The sequence below is a fragment of the Adiantum capillus-veneris genome, chromosome 11 (assembly GCF_014529385.1).
Source record: "Adiantum capillus-veneris isolate H3 chromosome 11, ASM1452938v2, whole genome shotgun sequence".
Classification (NCBI taxonomy): Eukaryota; Viridiplantae; Streptophyta; class Polypodiopsida; order Polypodiales; family Pteridaceae; genus Adiantum; species Adiantum capillus-veneris.
This window is the reverse complement of record NC_140941.1, coordinates 142,528,325-142,540,395: the sequence shown is the minus strand read 5'-3', so window position 1 is coordinate 142,540,395 and position 12,071 is coordinate 142,528,325. Positions and strand designations below refer to the sequence as shown.

The window sequence follows — 12,071 nt, the reverse complement described above, 5'->3', positions numbered from 1 at the left end:
GTCGCCCCAAAACTTTGCTTAAAGAGAGGTCATGGAGTCGATGGTGGGAGCGTGTAGGAGTTCAAATCCCACGATACACAAGTAGCCTAGGTAATGAGAAGCTGGAGGACTACGTTCAAAGCGAATATTCAGCTACTAATGATCTTCCTCTTTTTTCCAGAAAAAGAGTCGTGCAACGGCTCCAGCTTTTCATGGCGCGCGGGCGCTGCGATAGAGAAAGAGAATCATGCATCTAGGCTAGGTTAGAACTTTTAGGCTCATTAAAGCCTCTTAGCAAGCAGGCAGAGCTCATATTGAGCTAACTATTTAAAGTAACGTCGACGGCCTTAATATACAACATACCATCGCACTACTCTCTCTCCCTCTCTTTTGTGAGTGTATTGTGCTTTGCTGCACCGTCAGCAGTCATGATGCAGCTGTGGAGTAGTAGATCAAGTACATTGATGATTCGTGCGGCGTGCTTGGTGGCGGTGATGGCGATAATGATGCAGGGGCCGGCGCTTTGTGCCCGTGATTCCAAATACTGCGAATCGTGTGGGGGTAGCTTGCAATGCCCGGAGCCTTGCCCCGACTTCAACAATGGCAACTCCAAGTCTCTCTGCCACATCGATTGCCAGACTTGCTCCACCGAATGCAAACTCAACACCAATGGTACGCAACTATATGTATATTATATAATATACATATGTATGATCCCATACAATTATAAATCCAAGTATGGAAATTGTTCTATATTCATGCAACCACCAAAATGAATACATTTATCCATATGCTTTAGGTACATCAAGTGGAACATCGGGCAACTCAACAAGTGCATCACCTAGTTCATCGCCAAGCTCTCCGGGTAATTTGAATGGTGCAATAAACATTAGATCTAGCTCTCTTAGCCCATGACCTAATTTAGTAAGCCTTTGAGTAGACACAACAACAAATGGCACATCAAGAAACTCTTTTGGTCCATCAGGTGCTACATCAAGTCCTCCGAGATCATCATCCAATGGTTCAACAATTGGCTCTCCACCAGTCACATCTAGTACATCAAATGGTTGCAATGAGATAGGAGCTATTTGCAAGGATCCTCGTTTCATTGGTGGAGATGGTGGTCTCTTTTATTTCCATGGCAAAGCAAATGAAGACTTTTGCATTGTTACAGATACTAACTTCCACATCAATGGGCACTTCATTGGCAAGCGGGTGGAAGGACGTCCAAGGGACTTCACATGGGTCCAGGCGATTGGTATCATGTTTGGTTCTCATAAAGTTAGCATTGGAGCAAAGAAAGTTGGATTGTGGGATAATGACGTTGATCAAATGGAGGTCTTTTATGATGATGAAAACATAACAATTGACACAAATGCTGGGGAATCATGGGTTTCTCCTCATGGTGATTTCAAGATGACAAGGGCTAGGAAAGTCAACTCTATCAATATCCAAGTGGCTAGATTGCTGAAGGTTTCTATCAATGTGACTTATGTTGATGAGGAGGACAATAAAATACACAACTATGGCATTGATAGTGAAGATTGTTTTGCTCATTTAGATCTTCGGTTCACTTTCCTAAACCTATCTAGTCAAGTAGATGGAGTGCTTAGACAAACATATAAGGATTCATACATAAGCCAAGTGAAAGAAGGAGTTCCTATGCCAACTATGGGTGGATATGAAAAGTTCAAAGCGTCGTCCATTTTTGCCACTGATTGCCTTGTTGGGGTGTTTGATCCATCATCAATCTTGGAATTCTATGAAGGACCTGTAGTTGATGCAATTTCACAAGTGCCCAGCATGAGTTGCACTAGCATGGGAGAGAATGGCATTGTTTGTCGTCATTAGTTCCATGCTTAGTAAGCTATGCCTAGCTAACATATCACATCTCAAGCATATTGCAATTATAAACTATTGAGTGAACTACATACTTACCTATCCATTTCCATATACCATTTATGACCCAATACTTACATCTCAGCTTCATGAGCATCCCTAATATCCATGACAAAAAAATATTTTCAAAAATGCCACAAAAGATCTTTTGTATCAGGTTTCTAAAAGCATATTTCATGTTCAATGACCTGATTAAGTTGAGCTATCAAAACCACATGCTTTTTATTTGGCTATGATTTTGATGATTCATTGACGTAAGCTTGAACAAGGAAAAATGCATGATTTGGATTCATGCAAGGAAAGAACACTAAATTGTAAGTTGACCCAACACACCTTGTAATATGGGCATATTATAGTCGCCTATTTATATAGTAGTGTCTACTTTGTATGCTTTCTTGATAAGGCTCATAAGATGTCAGCTTTATTTGTCTTTCATTGTATTCTCTATTCTCCATATGTAGAATCTCCCCAAATTTTATATGGGTCCAATCTCTACGTATTAAGATACACATTGGATCTTCCTGTTCAAACATCGATTCGAACTCATGATGTTCAGGTCTAACATAAATCTCTGGCATAAGCAATTCTACTTTTGTAGTTGTGTGCCCTATCTACAAGCCCTCCCATTAAAAAAAACAGAGTTCTCTCTCCCTTCGGCTTCAAAATTTAGCACTACAACATCATCTACTCAATTGAACCATAATTCGTTATTTTTTCTCCAACCATAATCAACATCAAGCAAGGAGTATGTGCGTTGAGAGGGAGGGAGTAGGAGAGATGAGTACATTCTAAGCAAGGAGTTTGTGTGTAGAGAGGGAGAGGGAGTAGGACAGAGGAGTACATTCTAAGATGTATGACATACATAAATTATAACACTCAGTGTATGTCAAGCTACATAAACAACAAAGGCTAAGATAAAACAAATCATCATCATCACTAAAATAAGGTGATGGAAGCATCAATTGGTTTTTGCACTATCCAAGGTCCAAAGCAACGCACATTTCGCCCAAGGCATCAAGGAGGGTGACCCAACACATACATCTCTATCCTCTAGCAGGGACAATGGTCACCATATGAATAACGTGTATTAAGTGGGAGTTGGTCTCCCATCTCATGAATACGAGACATAGGCATGGCAATTATCATGGTTAATATCAACTTCAATGTGATATTATTCCTACGAGCCATCAATATGATAGTAAACACGGGCCATCAAGATATAACGTTGATAATAATGGTTCCTATTAACAAAACATACTCAATGTTAAATCGCAAACTATGTAACACCATTTTTCCAATATGTATCATTTAACCGTACCAAACAACTTCAAATTCTTCAGTGATGTGAATGACATCATTAACATACAAAGGGGTCTCCAAAATCATGGATCTAAAGCATAGTTTTAACTTATCTTTTGTGTTTCTTTTGAGATAGATGATTACCATAGAAAATGTTGGTAGGTACACGTGCATCCATGTCTGTTGGGCAGATGGACAATGAGGATCTTTTATTTTAGCCAACTAATTTTTGAGTTACTCTATGTAAAATCTGAGTAGCTTGATTTTGAGTCTAAGCCTTGTAAAGTCGGCCACTAGCCAAGAGAAGCCCTAGGTATAAAGCCTAATTTTTGTAAGTAAGAAAGGACACATTACATTATCAAGGTTTTATGACCTTTAGAGCATATGATTGAGAGCGGTTATTCTCTCGCACATTGTAATCCATTTATCTTGAGCTCAGGCTATCCAATTTTGATTCCAATTATTGCATTGTGTTCCTTGTCTACTGCTCCTTAATTTATAGTGTATCATTGGCAATTCTGCTCTGGTTCACAATTGCATGTTAGCAAGCTAAATCGACTGTTTTGAGTGTGTTAATGGTCGTTTTTTGACGTTAATACAGCCATATGAGAGTGATCCTAGACCATATGGAGACCTTTCTGGTATGTTCTGTTGGAGTTTTTAGGACCTTGATCATGATGAATTGCAATTTTGATACCTTGTTAGATTGCATTGACATTATGTTAGTGCCGAATAGCTATGCTACAGACATTCATCGCGGTGATCCGCTAATATTGGTGTCATTGCCAAATATAGTGATCTTTAGGTGGTGAGTGACCTAGTCGTAGCTTTCACTTTAGAGACCTTTGATTTTGATTTCCATACCATTTGCACCTTAGCAATCAGGCAGCTAGACTCGTGGTTCAATGCTTGGTAGAGGCTAGAAGTTGGGAACTTGCTAGATTTATTCATGAGAGGCATAGGGAGTTGTGAGTGAGATACAAAAGCATTTTATTTTACATTTTTTTTGATGCTTCGAAAGTACTGTTCCATCATCCGTTTTTCTTTCAGTCTTGTATCGTTTGTTAGTTTTTGTTCCTAGAATTCATTTCAACACTTAGAAGTAGATTAGGTAGCAACCAAAACCATCAAATTGGGTTGAAAAGTTCAAGGAAAAAACTATCAAAACCATATTTTGGTAGGAAAGACCATAAACATGCCATTTGGTGTCGAAACATACGTGGCAATACATGACCCCCTATGACCTTTTGACCAGAAACTAATAGTATTTGGTCCAGTGTGGTTCCAGATCATCGAATATACACTTTTGGTGAAGAATTGACACAGAAAAGTCACTCAAATCAAGAAAATTGGAACAAAAGACACAAAAACCTTGGAAATTGCCCAAAATTTGGAGCTTTCAACTTTTTGATATACAAAGTCAAAAATAAGTGAAGATCTAACATCTACAGAGTGCAAGCATAGAGCTGACCAAATTTTATGCATCGCGATCCATGTCCCTTTTGGTCATTTAAAGCTGACATTGAGCAGTGAGTAGCTGACAACATTTGGGACAACTTTTGCAAAGGGCATCATAGCAAAAAACTCCAAAAAGTTGGTCAAACCATCAAACGACCAGTTTCTAGTCAAAAACCACAGGGCAGACACAAAAACTTGCTTTTGATCAACAAAAAGTTCTCCAAATCTAAAAATAAGTGGTGGAGTAGACTAGTCATACTACAGGTAATTATCAAGCCAAATTTGGGGTCCATATTTGATGGAACATGGATCGAAATCCATGTCCCCTTTCTTATTTTTTGGACAGAGACCACACAGACTAGTAGCAGAGACCAATACAAAAAAAAAAATCAAAAGAAGAAAAAACTCCAAGAAGTGGATCAAAAGAGTGAAAATGTGCTCGAAGTCCAAAAACCACCAAATAGACTGAGGGTTTGTCTTTTGGGTGACCTAAAGTGATCCCAATCACAAAAAAACACATAGGAGGGATCAAGGGTTTGTGAGGGACATGTGTGCCAAGTTTTGGTACATTTTGACACAAGGGTACATGGATCTCGATCCATGTCCCCCGTCACAGATTGAGCCCAGATTCATATCACAGCTAGCATCGGTCCCTAGAAGCATAGTGTTCGATCAACAAAAAGTTCTCCAAATCTAAAAATAAGTGGTGGAGTAGACTAGTCATACTACAGGTAATTATCAAGCCAAATTTGGGGTCCATATTTGATGGAACATGGATCGAAATCCATGTCCCCTTTCTTATTTTTTGGACAGAGACCACACAGACTAGTAGCAGAGACCAATACAAAAAAAAAAAATCAAAAGAAGAAAAAACTCCAAGAAGTGGATCAAAAGAGGGAAAATGTGCTTGAAGTCCAAAAACCACCAAATAGACTGAGGGTTTGTCTTTTGGGTGACCTAAAGTGATCCCAATCACAAAAAAACACATAGGAGGGATCAAGGGTTTGTGAGGGACATGTGTGCCAAGTTTTGGTACATTTTGACACAAGGGTACATGGATCTCGATCCATGTCCCCCGTCACAGATTGAGCCCAGATTCATATCACAGCTAGCATTGGTCCCTAGAAGCATAGTGTTCGATCAACAAAAAGTTCTCCAAATCTAAAAATAAGTGGTGGAGTAGACTAGTCATACTACAGGTAATTATCAAGCCAAATTTGGGGTCCATATTTGATGGAACATGGATCGAAATCCATGTCCCCTTTCTTATTTTTTGGACAGAGACCACACAGACTAGTAGCAGAGACCAATACAAAAAAAAAAAATCAAAAGAAGAAAAAACTCCAAGAAGTGGATCAAAAGAGGGAAAATGTGCTTGAAGTCCAAAAACCACCAAATAGACTGAGGGTTTGTCTTTTGGGTGACCTAAAGTGATCCCAATCACAAAAAAACACATAGGAGGGATCAAGGGTTTGTGAGGGACATGTGTGCCAAGTTTTGGTACATTTTGACACAAGGGTACATGGATCTCGATCCATGTCCCCCGTCACAGATTGAGCCCAGATTCATATCACAGCTAGCATTGGTCCCTAGCAGCATAGTGTTCTTTTCAAAATTCAATTTGGATTTTAACTATGCGCATAACAAGCAAAATAAGATTTTGTGTCGAAAGTGCAATAAAATTCTTCTTGGTTCAGCTTTCGACTAACACAGCGGCTGTAAACTCATAGCCACCAAGTGATTGTTATATAGGTTGTGCAAATCAGAGTTTTTAGATTAAATTGCTATTGATTGAAAGATTAGGTGCATCATAAAAGGTAACATGTCAGGTTTTGCAAGCATAATTTTCTTGATGTATTTGTGATAAGGAAAGTTATATCAGAAGTGAAACCCTACTACTAGAGGCCAAGTTAGTTGTATTTCCATTGAAGAGAGTGTCAATAAAGGAGATTTGCCAACCTTAGAGCCTATCTTAGAGAAAAGTATTTCTGATACCTCTTCAGAGAGATCTTACACCTATACGGCCGAGGGATCCAAAAGTGTGCGTTTTAAGGAGGAAACCAGAATGGGAGCAATACTATCACAAACAACACCAAATATGAAACTTTTGCAACTACAATACCACTTTGAAAATGAACAGGGTGTCAAAATCTATAAAGACAATATGGATCGTTACTGTGTAATAGAAGAGAGACCTAGTGAGCTCAAACTCATAGTGCCCATGGATTATAGTGGCAATCAATACTTTGATGAGGAAGAAAACATGTAGTTATTTGTGCACAATCCCTTTATTGTGGACAAGTGGGGATTGGCATGTACGAAGGAAAAGGTTGATGTCGAGCCTGAAGAGAAGCCACCAAAGCTGGCCATTCCTAATGGGAAGCTTAGGTGAGTGGATGTGGTTACTTGCATCAACACGGACAACACACATGTGGGTTTATACAAGTACCATAATGGAGAGAAAATGCTCTATTAATACAAGTGTGATGAACCCAATGTGAGAGAGCTAACGGATCAAAAAGCTTATATGTGTTATCGTATGAAGTGGAGAGAGATACTCAGGTGATCATGCTGGGTAAGTATGGTTGGAGATACTCTATAGTAGATTGAGAAGAACTCAAGGGATATACATACTTTGGAGGGCCACTCCACCAATACTATGTCCCCCCAACAATTCATACAACAATTCATAGTCTGACAGCCTCAAAAAGGCCGAAAACCACGAGAGCGAGTCCTGTGAGAACAAGAGTGGAAGACTCTTTCAGTTGACCACATTTTTTGAAATGTAGACCGATGGGATCCTTGGGTTTGAGGGTTCGAATGACCACGCATCATGGTAGTGATGCTCCAGACACAATTTTCACAACAAGGGTTCCTACTAGTACTGAGGGGAGAGACATGCAATTTGAGGAGATAATGACTTATCGAACTCCCTCCTGAACACCTATCAATGGATATGAGGCAAGAGATGTTATACTAGGAGAACCTAGAATGATGAGAATGGTATCTAGAATGCAAATATTATGACCTTCTCAAGTGGCGAAGTGTGTGTCCAAAAAGTATAGCGAATTGGGAGATCCATACGCAAATGTTTACATATTTAAGCAAGTCTTAAGAGCGAAACAAGTTGAAAATTTTCATACACAATACAAGGGATTAGTTTGACATTGGAAGGAATAGAATTGACTTGGTTGAATCCATTAAATAGTCAAGATTTCCTAACCATTGATCAACTCTTGCAAGAGTTTGCCAAAGAATTCTCTAAAAGAGGAATCAAGCACAACACAATTTGCCAAATCTATGCCTTTAAGCAAAAGGAGAGAAAAAAGGTGAAGAAAGATTTGCTTCCCTTCAAATAGTACATTGAGAGATGTCCAGTGAGAGAGTTAACTCAAGATAATCGGTTGTCAATTCTCTTCATAGAGTATTAGGAAAAGTTTGAGATCTCTTTTTTGACCTTTAATGTTTAGAGAGAAAGAGAGAGTGCTCTAGGCCAACGAGAGGAGGGCTTCCATTACGGAATCTTCATTTTTAAAATTCCTTTTGAATTTCTAAAATGAGTTTTTTGGAAAGGAAAACTAAGGTAACTTTTCATTACGTGGTCCTTTTACCTCAAAAGGTATCCGTCATTGACCAAAAAGTGTTTTTAAATCTTCTTACGGTCTTCTTTTCCCTCTATTCCCATCTCCCTTTTGAATCTTCTCACGGCATTCTTTTCCCTCTTATTCTCACCTCTCTCCTCATTCCACCATCTTCTTCTCCCTCCTCTTCCTACCGTTCTCTCTTCACTCATCTTCTGTGTGTCATCTTTCTCAAGCAATGGAGTCCAACTAGTCCAAACACCCTAGCACATCCATTGAAACCATTATCACCTATGCCACATTAAAGGAGCACAAATAGTGGATCCCAACATCCACAGCCAAGTTTAGCTAGATTATAATGTAGCAAAGTAAGAGAAGAAAATCATCCTCAAAAAACCAATTCTTTTCATGGTGGAAAGACAGAGTGAAACATATTAGGCTTTCTGGATCCAAGAACATGTTTACATGCACAAGGAGCTTCATCTCCATCCTGAGAGCTCTAATCTTTCTGTGCACCGAGATAACTATAAGTGATTCATATGGTGACTATTATTTTCAGTTTACTTTAGGTTGTTTGTGGTACTTTTCTCTTACGAATTCTACGTCTTTTGCTTGTTTTGTGCTACTATGCTTCTTACATATCTCTATCCCTAAAGCATAGAGGAATGGCAATTGGTGGAGTGTGCCATGGACATTTTGGATGTCTAGCCTTGCTCCTTTGGGGAGGAGCTTTACAAAGGGAGAATGTCTCTGGGATAGAAGGGGGTATTCTCCCATGTTCCACGACATTGATATGTGGATGAACAGTGAACACATGGCCACCTTGAAAATACGATCCATGTGCACATTGCACTAAATGAGGCAAGATCTACACAATGCACATATTTATGTTTATGTAGCTTTTGCTTTTGACATAGATGGAAATTTGTGTAGATAATGATGTCTTTCTTTCTACCATTCTTTGTTTCTACGAGGCAGTCTTACTTTCCCTTTTTTATAATATGGCTTATAGGTCTTGGTAAGAATTGAAAGGAATTTATTTGCCAAGAAGTGCCAGAAGGAATTGTGCATCTATTGCCAAGCTAAACTACTCCTTAGTCAGAGTCCTACATTATTGCTAGTGTTGTTGAAAATTTGTATCAATTGTTCCCTACAATTGGTAATTTTTACAAATTATTTTGATATCAATGACAATTAACTTTGGTAATTATTTGTTTAGTGCAAATGTCTCATCTTGTTGGTTTTCATTTTGTAAGGCTTTTTTGTGGTTATATAGAAAAAGGTCTGTCAATGTCATGCCCTCATCATTGTATGGTTCTTGTATGTTAAAAAAGAAAGTGCTGTCATACCACATTCTTGTCATGTCCTTGCTTTATAGCACTATAAGTAGCTCAAGACAGTTTTCAAAAATCACCCATATACACTTACAACTGTCAATACAAATAGAAATATGAATAAGGATACATGCTCCTCTTGGTACAAGTAGTTCAAGAGAGATTGAATGATAATGAAAAGAGGCATGAGAAAAAGAAACATCATGCATACAAGAGAGGAACAAAAGAGATATATCTAAGACAAAACTTTCCAAAAATGATGGCTATGACATAGTTCCTTATTTTATGCTCAATGTCTTGAAAGGAGCTAATGAAAACTTTAAGTTCCAAAAAGATTTTCAAAAAGGATGGCTATCACATAGTTCCTTAGTCTCCTATAGTTTTCAAGAATTTTGAGCTCATTTAGTTGAGAAATCATCATTTGATTATTTGGAGTGAGGACTGATTGAATGCCTAGCTAACACTATGTGTTGATTCATGATTGCTCTTGAGTGCATCTTCTAGTAGTGCGTACTCCGTTGTGATTGAAAACTCAATGCATCTTTGTACCCCATCCCAATTGCTTCCTTGGGTACCAAAAAAAGAGAGGGTGTTAGTGCCAGATAGCTATGGTATAGACGTCTGTTTGTGAGATGATCCACTAACATGGACTTGGAGGTTGGAAGGAGGGCATGGGAGAGTGCCACGTGGAACTCCATTTATCCCATATGCAAAGTATGGGCTACATAGTCCAAAGGAGAACCATTCAAGGGATATTACAGAGGAAGTCTCCCTCTTCAGGATCTTGGAGACCGTAACTATGGCACTTATGTCTCCCCCCTTGCGGATAAGCATACATGCATCATTCTGAGAAAAGTTGGTGTTGTTGGTGGACGATTGTGATGTTGACCATGCACTTGAAAACTTTCTTGAATGCTATTTCTTATGAGGGAGGCCAAAGCCAACCCTTATGGGTGGCCAATGTATTATAGAGAGAATTCCCACTGCCTCATGGTGCTACAAACGGGAGTGTGGAAAGCCCTGCAAAATACTCGAAATAGCACATAGCAAGCCATAAATCAAAAAAACTGTATACCTGGCACATCCACGAACTCGTAATCAAATCTATACGCGAACCGCGAGAGACGTAGAGCAAAAGAGAGGGAAAGAGCACGTGCAGGCGCACCTCCTAGAAGGGAGTGCTACGCTGGCACACGAGAGAGAAGAGAGGAGAGGTGAGAAGAAGAACGCAGACACTGGGTGCAATCTCCCCCCGTGCAAGAGTGACCATTTCCCTCTTGCACGTATTTGTTATATAGATTCTTGAATGGTCAAATTGGTTACAAACTGGTCGGCCGGTCATAAATGGCCAAAGCTCATAAAGAGCACTTGAATAATAAAACGTACATAAAATATGATATCCTTTGCAATAGCCTAGCTCTGTCAAGCCTTTTCCACTTGTCACAGCTGCAATAAATAATAAAATGTCAATTCTATAACATACCTCTCCGTTGGAAAGCAACTGTCCTCAGTTGCAAAGACAAGAAATTTGCAACTGTCCTCAGTTGCAAAGACAAGAAATCTGCAAACGATACTTGTAAGAAATAGTGATTAGAAATCGATGTAAAAAAAAAAAGCATATAATGAAACTAAACAACATTGCTTATGCTTGCCGTCATCCACATACTACCTATTCTAGTGTCCCATACCACTGGAATAAGCAGTATATGTCATACCCTGATAAATTAGGATATCATTGTTCACACTCATCATCAATATCATAATGTCAAGTCTCATCACATAAACACTGTCGTAATCACCAGATACCAAATCCCAATCCAATTCCAATTCCACAATATAAGTCGAAATCCAAATCACTTTCATTATGTACCCGGGTAACAAAATCATACCAGTTACAGTGGTGGCCAGCCATTGTAGCATAATTTTGTGATTGGTGTTGCCTCATCCGACAAGTCTACACCAATAAAGCGTGCTGCCTAAATCGGCGAATCTGCACTAATGCTACCTAAATCGGTGGATCTACATTGGATATTGTTTAAAAATAATAAATCTGAAGTTTGTCAATGTGCTGCCTAAATCGGCGGATCTGCACCAAGATGAGTATTTACACACTGCCTAAATCGGCGAATCTGTGTGTCTATGACCAAAGGACTAGGCTAGGCATAAAAGTAAAAAATAAGTGACATGTTTGATTAAAAATAAATAAAAATTGGAATAGACTGGAATGTGTTAGCGATCATCGCACACCAACTGAGCTTGTATAAGTAGTGGTATGACAAGTCATCTCAGTAAGAGTTCAATCAAGGAAAATAGAACCCATGGCATTAGAAACAATAGGTTTTGCAACATAATGTAGACAAGTAAGGGAGCATCTGCAAAAAAATCTTCCCTGCTGCAAAGTTGTTGGGATATCAATGGGGTTGTGAGAATATCTGCAAAATGACTCACTTAAAAGAAATCAAATATAATAATTTTTTTTTCTTTTCAAATTGTCCAATGATATTATCCCTATTACAAACTA

The 12,071-nt window shown here is 38.8% G+C and overlaps 1 protein-coding gene across 1 annotated transcript; it reads left to right on the top strand.

Annotated features, from left to right (window-relative positions):
- The first annotated feature begins 473 nt into the window (after positions 1–473).
- Positions 474–1,830, top strand: LOC147448136 (uncharacterized). Its single transcript, XM_086523758.1, has 3 exons — positions 474–651; positions 779–844; positions 965–1,830. Exons 1-3 carry the CDS (start codon positions 474–476, stop codon positions 1,828–1,830), a joined length of 1,110 nt encoding a protein of 369 aa, XP_086379884.1.
- Positions 1,831–12,071: the final 10,241 nt, after the last annotated feature.

Excerpts from the sequence above, each read along its gene's own strand:
- LOC147448136 (XM_086523758.1), top strand. The coding sequence starts at position 474 with ATGGCGATAATGATGCAGGGGCCGGCGCTTTGTGCCCGTGATTCCAAA. Across the intron at positions 652-778 it reads ATGCAAACTCAACACCAATG|GTACATCAAGTGGAACATCG; the intron begins GTACGCAACTAT and ends CATATGCTTTAG. Across the intron at positions 845-964 it reads TTCATCGCCAAGCTCTCCGG|GTGCTACATCAAGTCCTCCG; the intron begins GTAATTTGAATG and ends TTGGTCCATCAG.